This window comes from Podarcis tiliguerta, assembly GCF_965153285.1.
Source record: "Podarcis tiliguerta genome assembly, chromosome: 4".
In the NCBI taxonomy this organism is placed as follows: domain Eukaryota; kingdom Metazoa; phylum Chordata; class Lepidosauria; order Squamata; family Lacertidae; genus Podarcis; species Podarcis tiliguerta.
The window spans coordinates 40,371,130-40,399,119 of NC_139537.1; the positions used below are offsets into that span (position 1 = coordinate 40,371,130).

The 27,990-nt window shown below is 42.7% G+C and overlaps 2 protein-coding genes and 1 long non-coding RNA gene across 10 annotated transcripts in view; 1 reads left to right on the top strand and 2 right to left on the bottom strand.

Moving 5' to 3' along the window:
- The window catches only part of PDZK1 (PDZ domain containing 1), a 191,053-nt gene that overhangs the window by 103,581 nt on the left and 59,482 nt on the right, over window positions 1-27,990 (bottom strand). The gene's annotated exons all lie outside the window — the stretch shown is intronic.
- Window positions 7-20,903, bottom strand: GJA5 (gap junction protein alpha 5). Of its 4 annotated transcripts, none has more exons than XM_083439284.1 (2): window positions 20,468-20,903; window positions 7-4,357 (listed from the first exon to the last, which is right to left on the bottom strand). In XM_083439284.1, the coding sequence occupies exon 2, from the start codon at window positions 4,330-4,332 to the stop codon at window positions 3,223-3,225; it is 1,110 nt and encodes a 369-aa protein (XP_083295410.1). In that variant the 5' UTR covers window positions 4,333-4,357; window positions 20,468-20,903; the 3' UTR covers window positions 7-3,222. The 4 variants fall into 4 exon arrangements, with proteins under 4 accessions (XP_083295410.1, XP_083295411.1, XP_083295409.1 ...); XM_083439285.1 differs by lacking the exon at window positions 20,468-20,903 and adding an exon at window positions 16,794-16,956; XM_083439283.1 differs by lacking the exon at window positions 20,468-20,903 and adding an exon at window positions 12,180-12,712.
- LOC310677014 lies at window positions 18,579-27,759 on the top strand. Of its 5 annotated transcripts, XR_014510845.1 has the most exons (5): window positions 18,579-18,986; window positions 19,853-19,933; window positions 20,993-21,042; window positions 24,508-24,629; window positions 26,684-27,759. It is a non-coding gene; the product is annotated as an uncharacterized lncRNA (long non-coding RNA). The 5 variants fall into 5 exon arrangements; XR_014510846.1 differs by lacking the exon at window positions 20,993-21,042 and having other exon boundaries at window positions 18,580-18,986; XR_014510847.1 differs by lacking the exon at window positions 24,508-24,629 and having other exon boundaries at window positions 18,581-18,986.

A 27,990-nucleotide genomic window follows, 5' to 3' on the forward strand; every position in this document is an offset into this window, starting at 1 on the left:
GAGAAGTTGTAGTCCAAACTTTATTAGGACAAAACAAAGCATAGTTTTGAAACTTCTTTAAAAGAGAACATGCATCTTCCCACCCTCCTTCTTGAAATATGGAGAAATCAGGGACCATTAAGGAAGCAAATGTTAATTAAGCACAGGATTTTGTTTTTCATCCACCCTTCTATCACAAATACATCATTGCGCTTGTTCTCTCTGCTCAATATAAGGTGGTGGGATGCAACATTAATTCAGTAAACATATGTTTTTGAAAGGGCAGCAGAACACATTACTATTTAGAAACCAGATCCTCCTGAAAGAGGATGACAAAAATTCCCTTATCTGAGTTTTGTAATAACAAACTGATCTCCCTATTCCTGGGTGTCATCTGTGCAGTCTACAAGGTTAGTGGTGTTTGCTGTCTTGAACATCTAGTCTAAACTGTAGCGTGGTGGTGTGGGATGGAACTGAGTATTTTTCTAGTTTCTTTAAGAATAAGTGTCAGCCATGCTTGACACTCCGTCAGCAGATAATATTCCCACTCTTAAGAGGTCACGTGAGGGAAAAATTGAAGTGAACTTGCAAGACAGTGAAGGCTTTGCACGAGTGAATCATGTTTATAGGTCTTGTGAGGCTACTCAGGGGCTTTTGGCGTCCCAAGTGTATGAAACTGGTCCTGGTCACTCATAGAGCATGAAGACCAGACACAACTACTCCAGGAAACCTAGGAGAAGCTATAAGGAAACGTATCATTCTAATTAACTCATGAGAAGTTAATTTCCTGTAGCTCTGATTAGACTTTCAACAGTGCTAGAGGCTCTAGAAATTGCTTGGGCCTGATTCCTGACCGCTGCACCTGTAAGGTGGGTGCCTCATGATTCCCTTGCCGCCCTCCTCCAGCTGCCAAAACTATGTGGCTTTTCTAGTTCTCATCTGCTTCCGCCAGTGCTTCCTGCTCAGCTAATTGAGTACAGAAATGGTTTAGAGCCGTCTAGAAATGATGTTGAAATTCTGGTGGCCATGTATCCTACTTCACTGAGAATAGTCATCTGTATGAAGGTCTGCCAACCTTCTGTTTGAAGGCCTGTCTGGTCCAAGCAGTAGAGGTTGGTTCATTAGGGTAAATGGGGCTAGCCTTCTTACTTATATCCAGTCCAGGGGGTGACCATTCCTGTCAGCTTCTTTCGTCTTAGGCTCAGTGTTGCCCTTGTAGAACTCAGCAGGGAGGAGCATGGGGACAAGACTAGAATTAGTTGACTCTGCCTGTCATTGGCTCTGGCTCCACCTACTGAGGGGCTCCCTGCCTTTACCCTACCATTTTCAGTGTTGACCCACCACCACCACGACTGGTTCCAAGTCCAGTTTAAAGCTAAAAAACCAAAAGAAGGGAGAGCAGGCACCTTGAAGGTGGCTGTGATAGTTAACATTTGTACAGAAAACCGACTTCCCCACTAAGTCGGTTCCCCACAGACTTCCCCACTAAGGTGAGATGTAGCTCTGGTCCACACTTCTGTTTGTGCTGCTCTTTACTGTCTAGAGAGCATGAGAAAACCTCTTGGACCTGTGCTTCCTAGGCATGGGACAAGCAGAAGTGTGGATGAACCCAAAGTGTGCTACTACCAATTAAAGGAATCAGTTCTAAATTTGCATCTCTCTATAAATTAACATACACAAATTTTATGTGAATTCATGTCCTCTTGGCTCCTGTTTCTTGGTGAAACATTTCCTCTCCTTTGTGCATACAAGAGGCCATTCTAGTTGGAATGGTCCTCTTAGCCCTTGCATTCTCTACTTTTGATCCTGAGTGTATTCTTGCCTGATCATTTTTTTAAACAAACAAACAAACAAACACACACATCACCGCTAAATTTAAATGTAAGAATGGATTAAAAAGAGTACAAAATTTAAAAAAACTACAAAATATGAATGTGCTTCCCCACACTGGGTTGCTTCTCATTAAAGTATTATTTCTCATTATTAGAAATAAAGCATTATTTCTTCACGTTTCTCATTGAAGTATTATTTTCCATGGGAAATATTGTTTCCATTGAGTAAATATTTCTGTTGAAACAACTCTAATAAGTCTATTCAGTTACTGTCATACAGAGCTAGTCTTTATCTAGGAGGCTATTCAAATTCTAAAGTAGTTATATACAGACATATCAAAAATTCAAGTAGAATTCATTGCACATTTACTTGGCATAAGTAGGGCAAGCTGGAATAGTATGTGGGGTCCAGTGGAAAGATGAGAAGGAAAGACCACTTTATTTTTCAATTTTCCAGGAAAAGGGAAGCTGCCCCAAGGTGTGCTTGCAAAATGTCTGAAAATGATGCTAGAAGGGAAGCGGAGAAGTGGAAGAGCAGAGGCCCATAGTCATCAGGTCAGTGCTGCATATAAGAAACCAGCCTCATCTGGGAAGTAAAAGTTTAGCTCAGCAAGTCAGTGTCTCTGCTTTATTTGAGAGGAGAGAAATAGTGGATGTCACAATCAATGGCACCTCCCTATTAAATAGCAGAGTGTTAGGATCTGCTAGTTTAGGGATTTGTCCAAAATAGCATCTGAAGCCACTGCAAATTGAAACCATTATAAATCCAATCAAGAAATCCAGGGATTTATAGTGATATAGGGATTTATGAAAGGGCTTGGGACTTCCACTAAAGATGTCACCTTCTCGGTAGTGGCACCTGCCCTGTGGAACGCCCTCCCATCAGATGTTCAGGAAATAAACAACTTTCTGACTTCTAGAAGACATCTGAAGGCAGCCCTGTTTAGGGAAGTTTTTAATGTTTGAAGTTTTATTCTGTTTTTAGTGGTCTGTTGGGAGCTGCCCAGAGTGGCTGGGGAAACCCAGCCAGATGGGCAGGGTATAAATAATAATTTTTTTATTATTATTATTATCACTCCTGCATTCTTTGGAAAAATCAGAATGATTATACTGGTTTAAGTGTAGAGTGAGATCCACGCAAAGTATACATCAGCTTCAGTCCTCTCTCTAGTAACCAAAGCTTATTTTAGTATTTGTTTTGAAATAGATCACTCTCCTTTCTGACTGTATGTTAACAAACTGAAATAACGAAATAAGCTTTGAATTAAACTTTTTGCAATATGCCAGGCCATTCACTTAATGAGTTGAACTGGCTGATTGGACCCCAGACTGCCAGGGTTTCAAAATCTACACTGCAAGTTTTTGTCACATCAGAGTGTCTTCCCTTCCTGTTGCCCCCACAGAACACAATTCACACGGACAGGTCATCAGAGCGAGCCTTACTGCTGGCGCGGCTGGTTTTGCTGAGCCTACGTTTGTCGTGGAAGTAGCCATTGGGAACCAGGGTGGGTGTGGAGCTATTGGCGGCCTCCGAAGTCTGAGAATAGTTAACTTGGATAAATGGAGCTTCCCTGTCTACGTCGTCTTGGTTGTGAACCCTCTCCGTTGCAAAATTGGCAGTGTTTTGCTGAGAGGCCATTTTGTTGCTGAAGGGACTGATAAATTTTCCACCAGGGTTGGCCAAACACTGGTTGAAATCTGGCGGAGGGGTACAGCTTTGGGTCATCTTTGCTTGGGGGTCCGTTTCCAGTTTGCTGGCTACTGGGCTGGGGCTGCGTTTGTAAGAAGGGGAGAACTTCTGCTTGGCTTTCTTCCATCCCAAGTGATATAGTTCAGCCAGGCTTAAGAACAGGGAAAGTGCTGCTACGGCCAACATGAAAATGATAAAGATGTTCTTCTCAGTTGGCCGAGAGACGTAGCAGTTGACTGGATGGGGGCAAGGCTTCCGTTGACAGATATAGAGCGTCTCAAGGAAGATTCCATACAGCATGTACTGCCCAATGATGAATGCTACCTCCATGGTGGTACGGATTAAAATGCTGCAGACGTAGGTGTTCAGCAAAGTGCCTTGAAGAATGATCCTCCCACTTGGCTCATCCCAGCAGGACAGCTCCGCCTTCTCGGGTGCTTGGTACTCCTGCTGGTGGAAAGAATCTCCCTTGCTCTGAATTGCTGTCGACGCTTCTTTGGCCTCCTTTAGCTTCCTCTTCTCCTCCATGCGCACTGTGTGCATTGCATGTCCCATGTACAGCAGGGAAGGGGTGGAGACAAAGATGATCTGGAGGACCCAGTACCTGATGTGGGAGATGGGGAAAGCTTTGTCGTAGCAGACGTTCTCACAACCTGGTTGCCGGGTGTCACACATGAAGTCGGACTGTTCATCTCCCCACGAAGACTCTGCGGCTGTGCCCAGGACAAGCATCCGGAAGATAAAGAGCACGGTCAGCCAGACTTTCCCCACCACTGTGGAATGCTTGTGGACTTCCTCCAGGAATTCTCCTAGGAAGCTCCAGTCACCCATTTTGGCTCAGCAGAGAGACTGGCCTCTGAGGGAGAGAGAGAGAGGAGAAAGAGGGAGAGAGTGTCTTACCGATATAATCTTATTTATGTATAAAAGTATTTCTGTACTTCCATAACATCTCATATCAGGGCAGTGTACAATGTTATAACATATAACACCATTTTTAAAAACGCAAATGCAATGGAAGAGAAATAATTGCCAATAAATAGTATTTCCTTTGTAGATACAGTGGCATTTGAAAGGCTCCAAAACTGCCACAAAAGCAACTGTGGAAGCAGATACAGTGGTACCTCAGGTTAAGTATTTAATTCGTTCTGGAGGTCTGTTCTTAACCTGAAACTGTTCTTAACCTGAAGCACCACTTTAGCTAATGGGGCCTCCCGCTGCTGACACACTGCCAGAGCAGGATTTCTGTTCTCATCCTGAAGCAAAGTTCTTAAGCTGAGGTAATATTTCTGGGTTAGCGGAGTCTGTAACCTGAAACATATGTAACCTGAAGCATATGTAACCTGAGGTACCACTGTAAAGGCAACTTATTTTTTTGGTAGATAAAGCATTATACCACTTCATTATAGTATACTGAAGTAGGACGACTAAGTCAAAGTTCTTCTGGAAAGTTGAAAAATGTGTCACTTGGTCTCAGCGCCACCAATTCATATTTTGCCCCACTGTGTTATTTTAGTTGTTTAATCTAGCAAAGAAATTGATTAACAATATAATAATCCTAAACACGTCTACTTAGAAATAAGTCACGTTGAATCCAGGGGGGAGTACTCCCAAAAAAGTAGGCAGTGGACTGCAGCCTAAAGCTTGCAGTTCTGCTTTTTTTATACATCAAAGCACCTCCGTAAGCATATCACAAGTACTCTCAGGCACCTTGCGTGGGACCACTCGTGCCTAAGTCTTTGGTCATACACCCATGCCTGTCTACCGTGAACTCACTGTGCGATGACCTCATTTAACCTAGTAGCCAAACTCTCCAGTGTTTCCATTCACCACGCCTCTACTTATATATCTATTTCCCTTCCTCAAAACAGTCCCATTGTAAGTTGGGCAGCAGAACACAACTTTGAGTGAGCGAATGCTGTTCATTTGAGAGCGGGCGTCTACACATCTGGATGTTGCGGTCAACATCCCTATGGCACTGTTTCTTTGAGATCACCCAGCTATAAAAACCTTTTGTTACCTTCTTTCAGAGAAGGGAAGTTTTCCCTTCCTTGTTTTCATGGCCATAACTTCCTTTTGCTTGTGGTATCACATGCGCTGAATGAGAGGGAAGACAGAGACACCGTACTCCATTACTCTTTGCTCCAGACAAAGCAGCGTTCTTGACAAGCAAAGAATAGCGAAGCAGTTTAAAGAACTCCCTGTTACGAGGTGGGCAGGCCATTCCACCCATGTAAGCTTCTGCTTCAGAGAACTCTCTTTGTATGAACTTCTGTTATTTGCTGTGGGGAAGCCAAGAATCCTTCACTTAAAACACACACACACACACACACACACACACACACAGAAAGCTTGGAGGCCTAGCTAAAATTGGATCTGCAGGGATATAAATAGCAGACCTCAACAGCTAGCACTATGTTTTCCCATAAGAGAGGTGACCAAAGACTGTTAGTCCTACAGAAGAGGGTTAGTGATTAAATGTATTTTTTTAAATGCATGGCCAGTTCCCTACCATATGGTACATGGAAGTCTGTGCAAATTTGAATGAAAATCTGTATGGCCAATATAAATTGGGAAACTTGACTTTTGAGGTTTGATCTCAGTATACGTTGGACCTTTTCCACATAGATCTCTACTAGGAAACGAAATCCCCTTGCAATGGGGAAAAGGGCCCGTCTGAGTCTGCCTTCAGGACCTTCTCTGTAATACGCTTCTTGTGATGGGTGCTGAAGTTGTGATGGGTGAAATTAAGATATTAAAATATTCACTGCACAAAAGGAATGCTTGAAGCTAAGCCCATCTAGTATGGATATTCTTTAACAAGGATGTCTGTTCAAAAGGAAAACATTGATGCCGTTTGCTTTTGGTGCCTTTCATATGTTCTAGCAGTGGCTTTGGAATAGTTTTTCCATAGCTTCATCCCATGGTGTGGTTGTAACATTTAACGGTATGGCACCGTGTAATCGGGGCCAATTGTGTTGCTTCCTGATTCTGGTTCAGCTACAATCATATATGAAGGACTTGCACAAATGGCCCCACCTATGCAGTGCTGAGCTTTTAAACGTTATGACAACCATTCTCACCCTTTGGTCCCCATATGTTGTTGGACTCCAACTCCCATCATCCCTAGCTAGCAGGACCAGTGGGCAGGGATGATGGGACTTGTAGTCCAACCATATATGGGGACCCAAGGTTGAAAAAGGCTGCATTATGGCCACACTGTGGGATGAACCTCATGGAAGAATAAGTTCATATTTGGAAGGTAAGCGGATAACTACCACTGAAAGGGCTTTTACTGCATTGGCACCCATTCTAGAAATTTCTCCCAAGGCAACTTTCCCTAGTGCCTTTAAACTTTGAAGTATCAATATAAGGTTTCTCCAGTGTAAAATTGTTTTTGTAAGTGCCTTGAGAGCTTCTGCCCCAAAGTGGGACATAAATCTCTCAAATAGACACATACATTTTAATTAAAATAAAAAGTGAATCTCAGGGATGACTTACAGCAGGGCAATCTAAAATCAATGCAGCATTCAAAATCATGTTGCTGCTTTTTCAAACTGTACCAAATAAACGAGATACTTAACAATAATCAATCTAGAACTCACCCTACAAAGGTAAAGGGAGAGGGGGGAAAAGCCGCTAGTTGTCTCTGAGATGCTCTGAAATTTCAGAGGGTCTTCTGACTCATCATTAAAGTGCTGTAAGCGTCTCTGTTTTGCTACACATTGCTCTCTGAAACCACAGAGATTATTGTAAAACAATTGAATTGGAAAGTATACTCCAAAAGCTTCCCTCCATGTTTATGAATGCTGTGAATATACTGAGTTGAAGGACTGCAAGCAAAGGATAATGCTAAGTGGCGTTATCATACCTTGGGTGTGAGTGTGCTGAACGCTGCTGCACAGATGGGTGTTTTACTTCGTATCTTTATCAGCGAGTTCAAAGCTGGCTGAACTGGCATGTAACAAAGCATGTAAATCTTATGTCTGGTACTAAATTGGGAGGTGTTGGATACGCCAGCGAGGACAGCTAAATAATATGGATGAACCTAGGAAGATTAAGAAATACTGTATTGACATAGTTTGAGTGCGGTGGAAAGAGAAGACTACAGCTTCATTTTTCAGGCTGTATTGTGGTGCAGTCAGTAAAAGGACGATTGCTTTTATTTGTTTATTTAAGGAAACACAGGGAACAACATGGATAAATGCCTCATAGCAAAAACCTAGCATGATACTGGTCTAAAGAAGGACATCATACAGCTTTCTCAGCATTATACGGAACATCTGAATTTTGCACAGATGCATCACAAGCTGTATTTCTTGAATTCCATGGTGCTTGGCTCCACTGTTTACTCTACCCCCTTCCAGTCTCTTTTCATGTACGTGTGTGTATGTGTGTGTATGAAAGAATATCTAACTGCGGGTAACACTCCATGCATCACAGTGGGCTTTAGTTCCCAAAAGCTTCTGCCATAACTTTTGTGTGAGTTTTTAAGGCACCATGTGTTTGCTGGCTTGCTGAATCAATGGTGTTTAGTTTATCTTTTTTACTAGAACCTCAAGATTCATCAATTGGAGCTCGTGGTTTGGGTGCAAAACAGTGGCTCAAGAGGCCAAGTAAATTACCTATGAGTGCAATGGCCTGTATATACATAAGTACAAATCTAGTTCACTACAGATCAGGGATGCTAACTACCTAATTTAGGGTGGGGTAGGTAAGTTATTGTAACTTGTATTGGGAGACAGGAAATCCTTACATTGCAAATTATCCAGCAATCTCCCAATAGATCCTGACCTTCCTTTCTCCCATACCTGTTCTAGTAGACAAATGAACAGATGTTTCTTACCGACATGTGACAATATGTCCACCTACAGACAAATTAGCTAGAAAGGGGAAACATAACATAATCCAGAGGGGGATGGGTTTTTAATTTTTATGGGAGCAAATTAATCAAACACATTTTTGAGCAGTTTTGTTTTTTCAGTAGATATTCACTCAATATTTAAATATTGGGGCTTTTTATTTTTTAAAGTCTCCTTTGAAAAGGAGGGGAAATCAATTTACTTTTTCTTTTTCCTTTTGGTTCTCTGATGAGATCTTTTGGTCTGTTCTTGATCCCCACTGCTCATGTAACTGCTCATCATCCGTTCTGTTTCTTTCAAGTGCTGTGATGACACAAAGGAGACAAGGACAGTGGAGGGGGGTATGTGAAATCAGCCTACAGGCCAAAGAGAAAGGAGCTGGAAGAGGAATGATTGCCTATGCTGGTATGCTTCAGATTCCTTCCAACCGAGTACTGACATTCCCAAGGGCAAAGTACAGGGATAAAATAAAATGTATGTGATAAAAATAATGCATAACTTGCTTGCAACAGTGAGAATACTTTGCATAGTTCCCAAGAGACTGTGGATTCAGAATCTCACCATTCTGAACTCTGAACCCTTAGGAATTGTCTCACCATAGGAAAATCCAGAGAGAAGACACTGGGGCAGCTGAGACTGTTCAGTTTGGTGTCTGATTGGTTTTATATATAGTGCATCACCCAGAATTTGCTAATATAGGAACTGCTACAAAGAGGAGCCATGTAATATTATTTGTGCTAGAACCATAACCAGGGAAAGAAACAGCTATCTGATTTCTCAAAGACATCTGAAAGCAGCCCTGTATAGGGAAGTTTAAAACGTTTGATGTCTTACTGTGTTTCAGTTTGTTGGAAGCTGCCTTGAGTGACTGGGGCAACCCTGCCAGATGGGCTGCATCATCATCACCACCACCATATCTGGACAGGCAAACATACTCCTCTGCTGCTGCAGCCTCTGGTGCAATTTAAAATGTTGAGTACCAAGCATGAAATAGCCTGATCAAGTATGTGCAGTTGAGAGCCAGTGTGGTGTAGTGTTTAGAGTGCTGGACTAGGACCCGGGAGACCAGGGTTCGAATCCCAACTCAGCCATGAAACTCACTGGGTGACCTTGGGCCAGCCACTCAATCTCAGCCTAACCTACCTCACAGGGTTGTTGTGAGGAGAAAATGAGGAGGAGAAGTATGCAGGCCACCTTGAGCTCCATGGAGGGAAGGTGGAGTATAAATGTAATAATAAACAAACATGCAAACAAACACCTTCCATATGCTGGTTAGGGTTTTGTACAAAGGCTGAGGGGAAAAGAGTTCAAATACGCAATGTTATACAACAGTCGGGAGCCTACCACTAACTATACCTAATGTACCTCACAGAACAAGTACTTGTGGTCTGTTAATTGGAATGAAACTGGACACATTCTAAGTGAAAGCACAAGTTCGTGATGATAGTATTTGGGGATCAATCCTGATGGAATGGTACTTTTTATTTTCCCTGACTGAACAGCTGAGGTTAAAGAGGGCCTCGATTTTTCGAGAGACCTAACATACATGGACTGACATGCAAATATCTACACATAGATACATTAAATAGGGGTGGGATAATATATCACACACACTCACGAATCAGATATCTAGTTGTACATGGGACATGCACTACATAATCATCATATGGGAATTTATTGGCAGAGATATTGAGGAATTCCAAACAAAAAAGAAATTAAAAAGTGGGAAATCAAAAGAGCTGTTTCAGCTGAATTCAGATCATGGGCAAGTTGGCTGGTTTTGCACAGCTTGCCTCTAATAATAACCACTTCAAAAGAATAACAATGCAATTGTACTTGGTGGTCTAACAATGCCCCCCCCCATCAGCTTGGTCCAAGAGCATTTGGTTTCTCTGGTCTATTCATCTTTCCATAACACCCTGACTGTGATGAGGCCAGCTCCAGCATTCTTATAACTTAAGTAAAGAAGAAACTTCTGTTAGCAAGACCACTCATCTGTCTCTAACCATAGGTAGCCCTTGATCTCTAATTCTATGCACAGGTTCTTCTAAGTCCCATTAAATAAAGTAGGACATAGTCTCAAGTCAAAATGCCTCAGAACAGTCTGTTGGTTTCTAGAGGTTAAGGCAATTAGAAGAAAGCTCTTGTCCTGTCTTCTACTTCCAAATCATGTGACTTCCCCCCTGCCTAAAATTAGTGTATGTGCAGACTTCATCACCACCACTAAAATATTCTTTTTATGTAATGTTTTTTATTAGTTTTCAATTACAGTCCAATAATAGCCTCATTATTTAAAAAAACTCAATTTATAATGCAGTTGTTAATACCAATCGTTCAAATACCGAATTATATAATTTAGCCAAAGAGCCCCCCCCCCACAAACTAGATTTGATGGTTTGATGATTTTCTTTATTTCTGTGTTCCAAAATCTTATTAATTTCAATCACATTTGTAATCATTTTATTCACTTCATAAATAATAAAGGATGGGGACGAGTCAGCTCTAAGTCTCCATCATAAATCTTTTGCAAAATAGAGCTTCCCTTCCTTTTTCCTTTTTCAACACACACAATTCCGTTTGATGCTATAATCCATATTTATAATCCAATTTATTCCATACTTGCTTGTATAAATATAATTTGAACTAACATTCAGAGGATGGTTGCCGAATCATAAATTTAGAGAAGAAAACTTTAAATAAAGAAACCGTAGGCTCCCCTCCCGCTGTCTTTTGCACCAAATGAAGTCTTATCTCAAGTTCACACCTTAAAGTCCTTGAAGTTGGTTTGTTCCACAGTTTGTGATCTCATCTCTTCTAGCATGTGCCTGTACTTTAGTCCAATTAAGCTCTAATTAACAGGATAACCTCTGCTTCTTAATGGTGGTGTTGGAGGGTTTTTGCCAGGCAAAGGGCTTTTACACTCTGCGCCTCCCTGCCTCCCACATTCCATGCCGGAGCGAGAGCCAGGTACCAAGACGAACTGCATGTGAAGCCCATTCCCCACTTTCCTTGGGGGGAATTTGCAAGGATAATTACCCTCAATCATCCTCGTTTTTCCTTCACCAACAATTTCCCGCTGTCTTGGAGGCTGCCTCCATTAAGTCAGAACAGACCTGGAAGCCACCCTTAAAATATTCTTATTTAGATCAGGCAGTTTAGCAGCACACTTACCTGGGAATAAGCTCCAAGGAATGCAATGGAACTGCTTCTGAGTAGAGTACGTATAAGATAGTGCTGTCAATTTTACTATGCATGTAATGAAGAGCAAATATTCTACAAAATGCGCACATACAAAAAAGAAACAATGTAAAGCTTCCAACTAAATCTAGCAAGAAGAATCCAGCCATATGACAGCAAAGTTCATCTCTAGTGGTTATAGGTTTCTGCAGTTATCAGATAGCCTTCTCAGCAACAAGAATCCGTTTAAATTAAATAACGTCAAACTCTCTCTAGGCATTAAAGCTTTCTTTGGTTATCAGATATCAGTGTCATATGAAAAAGCTGAACTAACAGGAAAGCATAAACGGCTTACTGTTTAGGAGATAATAAAAACTAACAAGGACAACATTCATAAGGACGTGAACTTTCTCACATTAGATGGACACTATTAAACAAGGAAAAATACTCCAAAAGTATATAAATAACCCAGCACATGTCGTCCTTTTTCTGTAAACAGAGAGAAGGCGGCTGCCTCACTTCATTATGCTTCCAGATTTCTGATGGTTCTTACTATTGCTTGTTTTAAATTTAAAGAAAGCCAGTTCCAAATTCTTACTCCCTGAGCTTCCTGCAGTTTGTCACATTGACCATTTTACTCACCTGAATGGCCTCTTGTCTTTAAACGACTCGTTGTTCTGTTACTTCATGTAGGGTCTTACCATGGAGACTTTGGACTTTTTAACCATCTTCCCACTGCTTTCTCTTTCCTCCTTTCCTTCACCTGTGGTTTCTCACACCCCCTTTGTATCTCCTTCCTCTATGTATACCCGCTTCCCTCCTCACCCTTTGTCTTTCTCACCCCTCCCCTAGTCACTGTTCTAGAAAAAGGAGTCATTTTATAGGTTTCCTCCACCCCTTGTCCGCTTTCCTCTGAGGTCTTCCCCTTGTCTCTGCAGGCCTGCGATGCTGACTGTTGCTCTTCTCACTTGGCAGGAGAGACAAGCGCTGCACACCAAGCGCTCTTCAAATAACAGGTCACTATCAAGCTTTCCTTGAAAGTCAGGAACAGTGATGCCCCTTCTGCAACCAGAGCTCTCTGAAGGCAGTTTTACCCTCTCAAGAAGGGAAAGGGTTAGGGTTGAGGGGCGGAGGCAGGCTGTCCCTTGTTGATTCTGGAAAGCGCAACCAATCAAAGCATAATTCCTAATGTTCTGAGATTCCCTTATTCTGACAAGAATACTTTCCAGCAAGCCTGGTTGGCGGGGGGGGGGGGGGAGCAGAGGAAATACGCATGTACATAAATCAACATTTGTTCATGGGTCAAAAGTTAAAAATAGAAGGAGCGGGTTCTGGACCGTGTTTGCAACACGAACAGCGTATTGAGAAGAACGTAGAGAGTGACCCAGCATCAATATCAAAGCTTCAGAGGAGAGCAAGAGCTTTGCTACAGATGATAGTGCCAACTGAGAGATGTTACCTGTAGTAAACAGGTTTTACTTAGGCTTGGTGTGTGCTAGGAAGAGTGAACCACACTTCATAGGTCTCTTCTCAGTGTGTGACATGCCCTCCATTTTGGATGAAATATTGTCCTTTGTTGACTAGAGATTCCCACCCTGTCCTCTTTTTCAGTTCTGTCTGTCAAACTTTCAAATGGTAAGATATTCCCCACAGGGTGGGAAATGTGAGGAGCATGTCTGAAGTTATTCTAAAATGTGTGGCTTCTAATAAAACATACAGTGGTACCTTGGGTTAATTACTTAATTCGTTCCGGAGGTCTGTTCTTAACCTGAAACTGTTCTTAACCTGAAGCACCACTTTAGCTAATGGGGCCTCCTGCTGCCGCCGTGCCGCCGAAGCACGATTTCTGTTCTCATCCTGAAGCAAAGTTCTTAACCCAAGGCACTATTTCTGGGTTAGCAGAGTCTGTAACTGAAGCGTATGTAACCCGAGGTACCACTGTACATTGTTTTGCTATTATGAGTGTTATGCTCTCTGCCTAAAATGAGAAGGCAGTCAGAGGAGATCGCCACAGCAGCCATGAAGTCCTGAGCCACCCTAGAGCCAGTCGCCTCAGTGTGGATGTTGAAGTCCCCTAGAACCAGCAGTCTGGGAGTCCTCAACACTGTCTCTGAGACCACAGCGAGGTGGGCGGTAAACCAGCAGAATCCCTAATCTGTCCTGATTGCACAGCACACACTCTAGATCCATCCCCCACCTGACTGGATAGAGAGCCTGGAGAGTCAGAGAGAATTTCTGTAGACCACAGCAACTTCCCCTCTCTGACCCTCTAGTCTGGCCTGATTCTGTACCATGTATACAGGTGGGCACAGCTGGGTGAGACCAACTCCACCCTCTTCATCCACCAGGTCTTGGTGATACAAGCAGTATTGGCCTCCTCATCCACAATCATGGATAAAGGAGGTATTTATATGGCAGCTTCCAACAGTGAGATATGCATAAAATGGCTCACAATGTAATAAATTGGTGTATTATTTAATGCAAAACACTAAAAGGGGGAGGTTGGGGGAAGAAAGCAATATTGTTGCTGTGTGAAATGGCCAGTTGTAGCTACATTAGCCATGCATCTCAACTAGCACTCCTCAGCTGTGACCCTGCACGCCGCCTTCTCTTGGAATTGCAACACTGAATTTTTTAAATGATCTTCACTTCAACTATGTCTGACATTATGAAATTGCACTCAGGTTCTTACACACCTCTACACAAATCAATCAATGTGATGCTATGTGCTTAAAAGGTGTGTGTGTGTGTGTGTGTGTGTGTGTGTGTGTAAAGGGTGTCTGTGTCACAGAATGGTGAAAAAGTATATTTAGCCAATATGCAGAAAAAGACTGGAATATCTTTTTCTTGCTGTGGTTTGTTTGTGTGATTTGGAATGGGGAATACTGGGCGGTACTTTACCCTTTCCCTACCTGCCAGTTTCCTGCTCCAAATCTCTCCCCAAGCATCTTTTAATCCCAAAACTCCAGGTCTGTGTTTATGCTTGGAGACCCCATTGCAGAGGCTAATGGGGAAAAGTTTGGAGTGGGGAAAACAGTGGGTGATAAAAGAGTTAAGCACCCTCTCCACTTTGTGATCAGCTCCAATTTGGCTGGAGAAAGCTAACTTTCTTGTGAAGCTCTCCCCTACTCCATATCTATTGTTAACAATGTGCAGTTTGTCCCTTTGCGGCAAGGAAAGAAATGCATTGTCCCAAGGAGGATGTCTTTTACAAATGCAGATAATACTTAAATATGCATTTGATTTTTAGGCTCAGAGAAGAACCTGTGGAGTCATGACACATGTTTATTCAAAAGCCTATGTATAATGCAAGAGTATGAGCTCTTTTTGAATTGCAGATAAAGACAAAGCAGCAAAGCAAAGCATGAACATCCATTGATTATTCTACACATTTAGTTTGGTAGACTGGCCCAGACCATTCAGTCATTGCTAGAGGGAGAGAGAAACCCCCAGACTGTAATGGATTTTATGATGATGTGGTGACAGCAAGGAGGAGACACATTAGGTGCAGATTGCCTAAACCATGGTGATGTTGTGTAATATGTACAAACATTCCAACTGTCTTGGGGAAAGTTCACAGTAATAGCTTGCAGCTTCAGTTTGGCTGGAGAAAGCTCTTGTCCATCCTAGGGCAGGACAGGAGGGCCTAGGTGGGGAGATTGCAGTCTAGAAAGCTGAAAGTGGAGAGTTTTCAGGAGGCAGATGGGCTAAGGAGTAGATGGTAAGCCTAGGGTCCAGATGGGGCTGAGCTGAAGAAGGGAAGGAACTGAACTGAAAAAACAAGAACCTCAGAAGAGAGTAGGTGGGAGAAGATGAAGTCTGCAAAAAAGTCAGGGAACTGGGGAAGCAACTGTAGAAAAACATTCCAAGGCCTAAATATAGAAAGAGCTATGGGGAGGGCAGGGGGAGATGGAGGGAAGGGAGAGATGAATCTGCTGGCCAGGCTCTATAATGTAAAGAACACATATATATCTCGGAGAATGGCAGTGGTAGAACATCTTACATGCAGAAAGCGTCAGGTTCAATCCCTGGCATTGCCAGGGAAGACTGGGAGAGTTCTGTACTTGAAACCCTGAAGAGCTACTGCCAATTACTGTATTATTTATATATTTCATTAAAAAATCAAACGCTGTTTGATTGTAAAAACAACAACAACCTCAAAGCGGTTTAGCGTAGATTGACCAAGAAACTTTACACTGTTTCTTACTATTTGTTCAAAAGGGAGGTCTCAGGAACCTCTGAAAACAGGATTGTTATACAAAGAGAGCTGTCGAGATTGTTGCAAAAACAAAATAGGAACTTCCCTTACATGCTGCCCTGATTGCAGGAATGGTAGCAGACATGTGAGACAGACTGATAATACCGCACAACAATAAATACATTGCACTTTCCATTAGTGCTCAAAACTCTTCCTTCTATACGTTACTTTACCATTTCCTACAACAGCTCTGTAAGGCAGGCAAGTATTATTATGCCCATATGGGACATGGAAACATAAGGAGGTTGAGAATGAGGACCGAACTGCAGGTGTTCCAGTGTTGCTATTCATGCCGTTGCCCCATTCACAGATAAAACAGGGCTGTCTTCCTTTTCACAGTAAATAAATCATGCAGGAGAGGGATGTCTGTTGCTCCATTTTTCTACCTTTCTGAAGAGTAAGCTATGAGTGGAAGAAAGTGGCTGGTGCAGTGAACTAAGGGAAGGGAAAGTGTGAAGAAAGGGTATTCACTACCTTTGGGGAAGAGCCAGAGCTCAGTGGTGGGTCACATGTTTTGCATGTGTAAGGTTCAAGGTTGAGTCCCTGGGATCTCCAGGAAATGCGGAAACCATGGAAAGCCATCGCTAATTGGTCTATAGATGGTACTGAGCTAGAAGGGGAGTGGGTGGTGCTGTGGTCTAAACCACTGAGCCTCTTGGGCTTGCTGATCGGAAGGTCGGCGGTTCGAATTTGTGTGACAGGGTGAGCTCCCGTCGCTCTGTCCCAGCTCCTGCCAACCTAGCAGTTCAAAAGCACACCAGTGCAAGTAGATCAGGGGTCAGCAAACTTTTTCAGCAGGGGGCCGGTCCACTGTCCCTCAGACCTTGTGGGGGGCCGGACTATATATATATATATATTGGGGGGAAATGAACAAATTCCCACAAATAACCCAGAGGTGCATTTTAAATAAAAGGACACATTCTACTCAGGTAAGCCACCCCCCCACGACTCTCCCCTCCCTTCTCCACAGCACCGGATGAGCCCCGGTGGCTGCTTACCTGTGTCTTGAGAGTGGAAGGGGCTGGCGGCAGGGGGACGATGAGCAGCGCGCGAAAGGGCTCTGGCAGCAACAAAGCCCGAATTGAGCCTGCTTACAATGGCAGCCGCTCGGGTGCTAACGCTGCTATTGCTGGCACCAGCAAAGCCCAGTCCCCTTCCTCTTGGCTCTAGGTAGGGCGGGGAGAAGCCAGGAGGAGGGAGGAAGGAGGCGCTGCTGAACATGCGTGTTGGCACAGCCTGAACAATCAGCTCCACGCCAATCCACACGGTGATCCACGCGGCCTTAGTCTGCCTGCCCATGGAGTAGCTAAATAGGTACCGCTGCAGTGGGAAGGTACACGGCGTTTCTGTGCATTTTGGATTCCCTTATGATGTTCCGTTGCACCAGAAGTGGTTTAGTCATGCTGGCCACATGACCTAGAAAGCTGTCTGTGGACAAATGCTGGCTCCCTCATCCTGAAAGTGAGCTAAGTGCCACAACCCCATAGTCGCCTTTGACTGGACTTAACCATCCAGGGGGTCCTTTCTCTTTCCCTTTTAACTAACTGAGCTAGATGGGCCAAATGATCAGTCATAGTGTAAGGCAACTTTTTATATTCTACTGTTACAGGAAGACCTCCCCTGGGCCTCTTCATGGTATTTGTGTGAACATTGCAGACACATAGAAATAAAGCTGTGTCTGCCAGATTGTCCTATCTAGCTTGCTTCTGAGCTGGCAGCTTAAGCTACTCCCTTTGTCTCATCAAGTTGGTGGCCATCACTGCCTCCTTTTGGCAGTGAGTTCCACAGTTAACTATGTACTTGAATAATTACTTGATTATATTTGTCTGGATCTTCTAACATTCAGCTTCATTGGATAATGATGAGCTCCAGCCTTGAGATGGAGGGGGGAAATTCTCTATCTGCTTTCCCCAAGCTGAGCTTATTCCATGTCATCTTTTATTTGCCTTGTCTCTAAGCTGAAAAGCCCCCAATGCCATAGTCTTTCCCCATAGGAGAGTTGCTTCATTCCCTTGACCATTCAGGTATCCATTTTCTGTTCCTTTCCCCACTCTACAATATCTATTTTCCAATATATGGAATTTGCCTTTTTCACAGTTTGTGCACACGGAGTCAACATTGCCATTGAGCTTTCCTCTATGACTTCAAGGTCTCGTTCCTAGTCAGTCACCGCCAGTTCAGAACCCATGAGCACCTACCTAAAATTAAGATTTACGGTATTTCCAGCTAGTATTCCTTCTGAACAGAAATGGAAAGATGAAGAAGATTGCACCACAGAAGAATGGCATAAGCAAAGTGATGGGCTGTGCTGAATCGGAAAAGTTAACAGCTAAAATAAGAGAACTGCTTTATGGAAGAATGGAAACCTTTACCAGACTATTTAAAGAAATATTAAAATAGGGTGAATTTGTGAGCAGGATTTGAACTGTGAGCAACAGAAAGAACGAGAGATTATTGTATTATGGTTATGATATAAAAGAGGGAAGATAAGGTGCAGCAAAAGGGTAGAAGTTAAAAAAAATGGGATGGGAAGTTGATAAAACAAAAGAAAAAATATTACCGTATTGGCCTGAATATAAGCTGCACCCGCAAATAAGCTGCACCTTGGGGGAGGCTTGGGAGCGGTGGGCGGCAGCACGCCGTTGCCCCGTGCTCCTGGGTTGCTCTCAGGGTGGGGTGGGGGGTGGGGAGCCGCGCCACTTTGCCAGTGGAATAAAGTCACAAATATAAGCTACACTTAAACTTTTCACGATTGGAATTTGGGGGAAAGGTGTGGCTTATATATGGGCCATTACGGTATGTGATGGAATTTTATGTGAAAATTGTGTAAATCAGAGAGAGAGAGAGAGAAAGAGAGAGAGAGAGTTATATTTTTTTGCCCCAACATGCATCACTTTGTGATCATTTTACTACTCAGTCACTCACTTTGGAGAGGCCTTTTAACATGTGGTTATAAGACAGCTGTTTGTCTCTACTGAAAATGAACTTTATTCATTGCTGAGGACTGCAGTACCTATGAGGCTATCCACATTTGGAAAACACAAACTATCTCTGGCCTTCTATACCCCTCAGACTGGGTAGATCAGGATCAGCCTGAACTTCTCCAAGGGATTTCCTACTGGACAGCTCAGCTGACCTGAACAGCTGAGAGAACTGAGAAGTGGGAGTCTTGCTAAAATGAAGGAATTAAGGTGAGAATATTGTGCACGGAGGGCTTGCCATTCCATGTGCTTGCATGCATAATTCTTTCCTGTTTCTTCACCCATTCAGCCGAGGTTAGAAGCCAGGAAGAAATACAGATTTTAATTTTTTTCAAAGAAAACAAACCCACTCGAAAATGTATTTTAGCACGAAATGATTAGTTTAAGGGTAAGCTCTGTAAGACAGATGTAAACACAAAGACTATGAGGCTGAAAGCATTAAAATTAAATTATTCAACTGTACAGAGATTTTTCTTTTTAAAATTGTGAATTTTGATTGTCTTTCCTTCATAGCTCTCCATTCTGACTTTAAAAATGTCAAAATCTGGGAAATACTCAAAATTTAAATTTTACCTCAAATGGTGACATCTGAAATTCAGAAATGAAATCTGAGATCATCATTCAATTTTCAGGAGTATGGTCGATTTCATTAATGAATATGATGAAAATAAAGTTTCTATATTCTGTTCCATGTGACCTATGCTATCAACTATTGATTGCTACAGCCTGTCTAGTGTCATATTTAACACTGATTTCATGTTGGCTGCTGCATTTCAGATGCTGTCAAGTGATGACAGCTTTTGCACATCCGCCATCAAAACTTGAAAAAATGCTAACTACTACTGCATGTCAACTGTCACAGATTGTCCACTTATGTGCATTGAACCTTATGCAGCATTTTAATTTAATTTTATACTCCAGTAACTGTTTGAGGCATTTGATTCTAAATAGACATAATAGAAGCATTCCTTTGCATAGATCACTTCTGGAGATTAAATCCTATAACTTTAGATTCATTGTCATTATCTTCATATTATTCTCCACTTTTATACCTTAACAGCCTTCCTCTCCCACAGCCACAATAAATCAAGGCTATCAGTCCACTCAGAGGTACAACTGGTAAAAGGGGAAATAAGACCATCCTGTTTGCATAATGGGTAAGAAACAAAAATTCTAGTTTTCAAAGTGGTAAACCAAAGGAAATTATCTTTCCTAAAGTAAGGACTTCCCCGATGTGAACTTTGTATTAGCTATTGCAAAAAAATTCAGTACTTGTAACTATTTTGCACATTCTTTATGCTTTTCTCCCTTGTTATCCGCCAACATTCATTCAGTTAAAGCTGCAATTCTGTGCACAGTTGAATGTAAACTTCACTAAATGCATTGTGACTTACTACCAAGTCAGAGAGGAATTCCTTTCTCCCCGACATCCCAGAGCAGAAAGTGTGATTTGGGATGATGTGTGATTTGGGCAGCACATCATCTTGAATCAATAAAATCTGCTCAAATCTCATTAAACAAAAGAATTTCAGTGTAAGACCCCAAAAAGAACCTACAAAATATACTCCCCCCCCCAATTCATTTTATCAGATTTTCGATAGACAGAGGTAGGGGCACAAAAATAGACAGATGAAGAGGTTTCTACTAATAATTTAGCTTTGGGGTTGATCTTTGGACTTGCAGGAACATACCTTCTCTGCTTGTATATCCAGGAGGGATCCTTGTCTGATGGAGGACTCTTCAGATTGGATAAACAAATCTCAGAAGAGTGTCAGAGCAGCACGTCTTCTTATCAGGCAGCTGCCAGGAGGTTCCCCAAAAACCTGGAGGAAGCAGGCTGTAGGGTCTCCTAGCTTCTGAGTGCCGTGTGACATGCCCCAGCAGCTGTCGGGCTCCTATAGAGTCATCGTGGTGGATTGGGTTATAAATGTGGTCCCAAGAAGGCTTTATTGTAAGCAGTGACTTGGCTCTAGCCGAGCACTTCCTCTGCCTCCCAGCCTCTCTATTTTTAATGAAGGAATCTGGGGCTATCGCAAAGGAAGTCAAATTGTTTTAGGAAAACAATAGCAAAGTAACTAAACGTTTATTGGTTTCCTCCCTTGGGGTCTGCGATGGAGTTGTCAATTGGACTGAAAAGATGGACGTACTGTTTGTTTAAAAGACTTAATTCACTGGACTAAATCAATCTAGCTTATGTCATTTTTTTTTTAAAAAAGAGCGAGATCGTAGACTGATATGGAAGTGAAGCAGCAGCTTAAAAGTGCAAGTAAGATTTGATCGTTAAGCTATGCTTTTTAGAGTTTATGGTTATGAAAGGATTGGCTTGTATCCAACAAACTTGTTCCATTAGCACAAGGACTTCTGCCTGTGGAACTAGACTTCTTCTCCCTCTCCAGCTCCAGGGGGTTGGGGGAACCACCCCCAAAAAGGTTGGGGGTATGTTAGAGAGCAAAGGGAGAGGAGAAGAAGAAGAAGGAGTCCTGTTGTGCAGGCAGAAGTCCTTGTGCCAATGGGATGACTTCATTGGAGCCAACCTGTTGCCTCTAGACCTAAGTGTCCAACTCTCCCTAATACTTACTGTCCCTGCAATGTTTCCCCACTTGAGTCATTCCATATTAAGTCTAGGCTTGGAAGCCAAATACCTGATGCCACCAGCTTTGCCAGCCTTCCCACATCTTAAGACAAACTTGGATAACCTGATGACCTCCAGATGTTTTGGACTATGATTCTTATCACCCCTAGCCAGTCCAACTGTGCTGGCTAGCTGGGGCTGGCAGGAGTTGCAGTCAAGAACATCTGGAGGGCACAGTTTGGCCAAGGCCATTTTAAGATCTTTAGAAGAGGCTCTAAGGAGTACCTTCAGAGTAGGGGGGGGGCAAACTTTAGGCATCTTGGATTTAGGGTGATTTTTATTCAAACCTCAAGATGTACCCACGATAGCCAGATACACTTTCCTAGAATTAAGGAACAGGATGTGTTGAGAATGTGCTGAGCCCAGGAATTTGTTTTCTCTATCAGAAGGGAGCCCACAGTCCTGCCACCTTTTGCTAAACAATTGGGAGTCGGAATGCTTGCTGATCTACTGCACATCACTTGGAGATCTACTAGTTGATCCCAATCTACCTTCTGCCCATCCATTTGTTTGCTATATGATTGTTCTGGGATACCCTAGACAAGAGCAGATTTTATTGCTAGATATGTCTTGCGCAACTTGCAATGGTGTGCTGCATAAAGGTACCCAGAGAAAATATTCATGGGTTTAGATGTGGAACACATTAATAAGATGTATATGTTTTTATTGTGCCTAAACCCTGTTTATGGAAATGCCTCATTTGTAGATGATCCCCCATTACATTTTTTTTAAATAAACAAATTACTGAACAAAAACTTCCACAAGTGAACTTCTGAAATGTCCATTTGTGATTGGGAATAGTTTTGCATTGGCAAGTTGACAGATTTGTGTAAAAGGGAACCTCCTGTTTGTAAACAAGCGTTCTGTCTATTGTGACAGCGAGTAGACTGTGCTGAAGTGCTGTGCCCTCAATAAATTGTTACCAGTCAGAGTATATCACGGGACTCCTGGAAATGGCTGTTTCCACAAAGCTGCCAGCTGAGAAGCCATCAGCACTTTGGAATGCTAAACCTTACCGGGCTCGCTTCTGGAACATCTGGTGCAGGAGTCTTTTTCGAGACTACCTGCCAGCCTGCCCATTTGCTACATAAATGAACATCGCCTCCAGAGCCAGGAGTGCCAGGAGCAACAAGAGCTTCCACTAGATTAATATTATTCAGTTTAGATGATGAGCGACAATTGGAAGTGAATGGAATTCTCTATACGCATAAGAAAAATACAGGCCTTTGCTGCCATAAAGCAGTTCCTGGCATCATTGGCATTCACTTTGCATCTCTGTCATCATCAGCAGCAAACTCTCTTGATTTTGGGCCCACTAGATGTCCCTAAGTGTTGTATTGACTAGAATGGAGGCACCAACCCCTTCCCACCCATGTGATCTGGTATCTGCCCACTCCTTGCAGTGAATGGATTTTGGAAATGTTAGTTTCACATTCTTGATGTCTCTCTCTTTTCTTGTGTTGCTCACACATAGGGCATTCAACCTGCCCTTGACACCACATTGTCCAGCTAGCTTTGCCATCCAATAACTACATGTTGAGCATGGTTGTCAGCGAGGATTCCCTCCACATGCACATGCTTTGACCCTGCCAGTCCCAATGGGCACAAGCCCCACCACTGATGAGAAAGATCGCCACACTCCAAGTGCCCTCAAATGAGTAATGTGTCCCTGGGGCTTCCAATCAAGCACAGCAAAGATGCAAAGTTGTGATACGAAAGTTCATGAAGAAGAAGAAGAAGAAGAAGAAGAGGAGGAGGAGGAGGAGGAGGAGGAGGAGGAGGAGTTTGGATTTGATATCCCGCCTTATCACTACCCGAAGGAGTCTGAAAGTGGCTAACATTCTCCTTTCCCTTCCTCCCCCACAACAAACACTCTGTGAGGTGAGTGGGGCTGAGAGACTTCAAAGAAGTGTGACTAGCCTAAGGTCACCCAGCAGCTGCATGTGGAGGAGTGGAGACGCAAACCCGGTTCCCCAGATTACAAGTCTATCGCTCTTAACCACTACACCACACTGGCTGCTATGCAAACTCACACTTTCCCTCAGGATGGGATGGGTGCTTTGTTTCAGTGTTCTTGAATGGCTTGGTTGGTTGACCTGCTTATTTTGCTAGCCATCCTTGAAGCCCCAGGTGACTCGACGGCTCCATTTCTCACTTCTTGCCCCCAGACCCTTCTTTGTGCCTTTGACTGAACATTGGAATGCTGAATGTTGGAAGATTCAGGACTTCTTCATGCAACACATAATTAAAACTCTGGAGCACACTCACACAGGAAGCAGTGATGGCCACCAACTTGGAAGGCTTTAGAAGAGGATGATGGCTGTGCCCTGCCTCTACAGTTGGAGGCTGCTGGAAACCCCAGGAGGAGAGAGTACTTTTGTGCTGTGCTCTTGCTTGCTGGTCTCCTGCAGGTACCTGGCTGGCCACTGTGAGAACAGAATGCTGGGCTCAATGGGCTACTGGCCTGATCCAGCTTGCTCCGAGCTCAGACTGCATGTTTGAAACGACTGTAGTTTGTACCCAAGAGTATTCTAGCTGTGTTCTCCTTGCTGCTGCAAGGAATAAGGCATGAACCAGACGTTTGGATTGAGTAAGTAAAGTTTTTAAACTTACTTAATAGTGTGTGGTCTGTTCATTGTCAGAAGGGTAGAGAGGGGGGCAAGTGCTGCAAGCACACTAAATGGGATATGAAAAGGGGTCTAACAATCTATATTCCCACGTTACGCTACAGCTTAACTCTGTGACCATTTAAAACTTTGCTGGGGACTCTCTGCTGCTGGAGAGTGTGTTAGGCCCTGTGTTTTGAATCCAGGCATCCTGCCAATTTTTTTGGTTAATTACTCACATGTGGGTCACAGATCCTATTTTCCTCCCACACAAAAGGTGCAGAGGAAAATGAACCGAGTGAAAACCAAATGTCATGTAACAGCTGATTGAGTAATGTGCAGAATTAGATATGATATATGTAATTGACACATCAGAATCCTGCCATTCCTTCTCACCTCCTTCAGCCCTTTAAACTCAGCTCCTTGGAGCTTGCATCATGTTAATACTTTACCTCATGTGATGAAAAGTATCTCTATTTACTTTTCACCACAGGCCTTGACATGTCCTGAAGAGGTTTCAGAAGAGCCAGGACAAAAATATTTCTGGGGGGAAAATGGGACCAATGAGCTTGCCATGTACACGCGCTGTAACTGGATCGGTGTTCCAGGGAAAGTGTAGGTAATTTTCCTACTTGGGACATAAATATATATATTTAATGGTTCTCGTAAATGTGCTCATGTAAAATGGGTGGTGTGTGTGTGTGTGCCATTATCACACAATACTTAAGGGTGGCTGTTAGCAATCCAGTTCCTCTCTGGGTTACAGCTTAGAGGAGGATTTCTTTATATTTATTATTTATATTTATAAAACTTTAAATATATTTACAGAAATATACAAATATTTACAATTATTTTGTGATGTCTACCTGTACATCTATCTGTATTGATATAATAATGTAGTAATTATCCATCTATATGCTTTTATTTGTTATTAGAATTTGAATGCCACATTTCAGTGTTCAAATGTCCCCAAACCACTCACTTCAAAAGCACAGAACAACACAACACAATCCATTCATTCATTCTGGCCTTAATCCAAGCGAGAGTTAGGCGTTCTTAAAGTCTATGCAACTTAGGTTGCCTTCAGTCAACCTACTTATGGTGCACTCATCCTGATTTGTTTGCAAAAAGTTTGCAGGAGGTTCAACAATGTCAGCTTTTTGTGATTGAGCATTTGTTCTGAATTGTCCGCAGAGAGAGTAAATGGCATTTTGTCAAGCAAATGCTACCCATACTGCCCAGTGCATTTTCCTGTCACTTACCTTATTGTAAAACGACCGGATTTTGGGAAGTGTGTTTGTTGTTCCGAATCAACTTTAATTGTACAATTTGAATTTGCTGGGGATGACTGAATCATACCTGAAAATGGCCTGGAAACATCTTTAATGTGCTTAGCCAAGTGCATAACTTGGTGTTGGATTTGTGCCACTATCTGAGCCCACCCACCCCCAATCCAACTCCTGTGTACAGTATCGGTATCAACAGTATCAATCAGTATCACACTCTCCCCAGTAGCAATAACAGGGGAGATTGTGGGAAAAGTGGGATTTGCCTGTTAGAAACTATTAGACAAAAAGAAGTGTTAACAGAATGGGTAGGGTGGATAAAATTGTGACTTTCACAGATTAGGAGGGTGAGGAAAAGCCCAGAGCCTGCCTTGAGGCATGATTTGGGGTATCTGCCTATTTGAGAGTGATGCATCAGTCTTGCATGTGATCCTCATATGGGCTAAGCAAAGCTTTTCGGAAAATTATTTTGTAAAGCAAAATAATTGTAAAGCAAAAAGAAATTAAACGCTTTTTCCAAAATCAAAGGGAACCAAAGACTGGTTAGCACAATGCACCCAGTATTTGCAAGCTTTGTTATAATGCCAAGTATACCACGGGATGTTACAACAGAAATGGCAGTTAACATAAATTAGACATGGTTTAAGGGGCAGGCGGAAGATTTTTCAGAGGAGCTTGAAAAGTGATGCCATAAACTGTTTTCAAAGGCCTGTATTCGTTTTCCCCCTACATCCAAAAAGGAAAGAGGGCAGGCATGGAGGAAAATTGATTCTAAAATGTGGGTTGTTGTTTTTAAAATAAAAATGATGAATTATAATTTGACTAGCATTTGGCAATTGTTCCTTGAGCTTTCAGATGAAGGACCTAGGAGTATATTGATATATGATGGCCATGAGCACTTTTAAATCCGACTAATTTCCATGATTTTGAATTATGGTGCTGGAGGAGACTCTTGAGAGTCCCATGGACTGCAAGAAGATCAAACCTATCCATTCTTAAGGAAATCAGCCCTGAGTGCTCACTGGCAGGACAGATCGTGAAGCTGAAGCTCCAATACTTTGGCCACCTCATGAGAAGAGAAGACTCCCTAGAAAAGACCCTGATGTTGGGAAAGATGGAGGGCACAAGGAGAAGGGGACGACAGAGGATGAGATGGTTCCTCAGTGTTCTCAAAGCTACCAGCATGAGTTTGACCAAACTGCGGGAGGCAGTGGGAGACAGGAGTGCCTGGCATGCTCTGGTCCATGGGGTCACGTAGAGTCGGACATGACTAAATGACTAAACAACAACAACAATTTCTATGACAGCATGTACTTACACCCAGAGGTGTAGTAGTCTGGGGTCAATGGGTTGGGGTTTGCTGACCTCTTACTATTTCTGCAGCCTCTTCCAGAGCCATCCAATCAGCATGAAATGTAGACTTTTCAGCAACTGAGAAGAAGCCCTCTCACCCCTTGGGCTGACTGGAGCCAATCAGAGGGGAAGCAGATGAGTCAGCCATGGAGGATTGGCTCCTAGCTTCACTCTGCAAAAGGTGTGTGGGAAGAACACCAAGAAGCAGTTGTCCTGTAAGGATCCTAAGCTAAGCATTTAGGAACACTGGAAACATGGGGTGCTTCAGGAGAAGGGTGCGCAAGGTCCGTTATATGCCACGGAGCTTTGAGGGAAAACGCAGCTTAAGTCACTCCAAAATAAAATATTGCAGCACTCTGATTAATTGGCCTGTTTATGTGCACAGAAAATAGTAGATCTAGCTGAAAGGCCACTCATGGAGAACTGCTTTGATGGCTGCAATGCACCCCTAGTTATTATTATTGTATGATTACAGGATTATTGTGTAATCTTAGAAGGAGACAAGGCAGTAAGGGTGTGTGGCTGCGATGGGGCATGGCAATGGTTAATGTGAAGGGCCCCTGCACATCTGAATTTGCCACTATGCTACCACTTATACCTCTGATTTAAATAAATAGGGATAAAAAGTTCTTAAGTCAACCATACTGTGTGTGTGTGTGTGCGCGCGCACGTGTGCGTGCGAATCTTGGAAATGGCTCCATTCTTTTGCACATATTTCCTGATTATTTTATTGGGCCTATCAGCTGGGGGAGGGCTCTCAATGTGCCCTGTCGACTTGTCCCCAAATTGGTAAAACTGCTGAACACTTTCATAGTAAGCAGTGCTGTGTGTCTTGTGTGTGCGTGTGGGTATGTCTTGGAATAGCGTGCTGATCTTGAAGTTGTTTGCTAAATGTTGGCTCTTCATTAACTATATAACTTGCAAAACTTTTTAGCATATCTCTTCTTCCTTTAAAAACTCATGAATGCTACTTTGCACTTGCAGAATTGAGCTGGAATTCACATTCATTCAGAAGTTCACAAGCGAGAATTCTGTATATCTTCTTGAAAGTCATCATACCCTTGGCTAAAAAATAATAATAGAAATAAATAGAAAAGAGAAATGAACCTTGCCTGTTTTTGCTGCTTTCAGAAAAGGAAATTCATTAGTCATGTGTTCTAGACATATTCTGGGAGTGATATCAAACACACATTCTTACCAATGTTATTTTCTGCTGGTTTGAAAAGAAGCAAAGCACAGTGGTGACTTCAAACTTTACATTTAACATCATTATTTTATTATTTTATTTTCTAAAAAGACAATCAATGATGCAGGCAAATAATTAAATTCTAAACCAT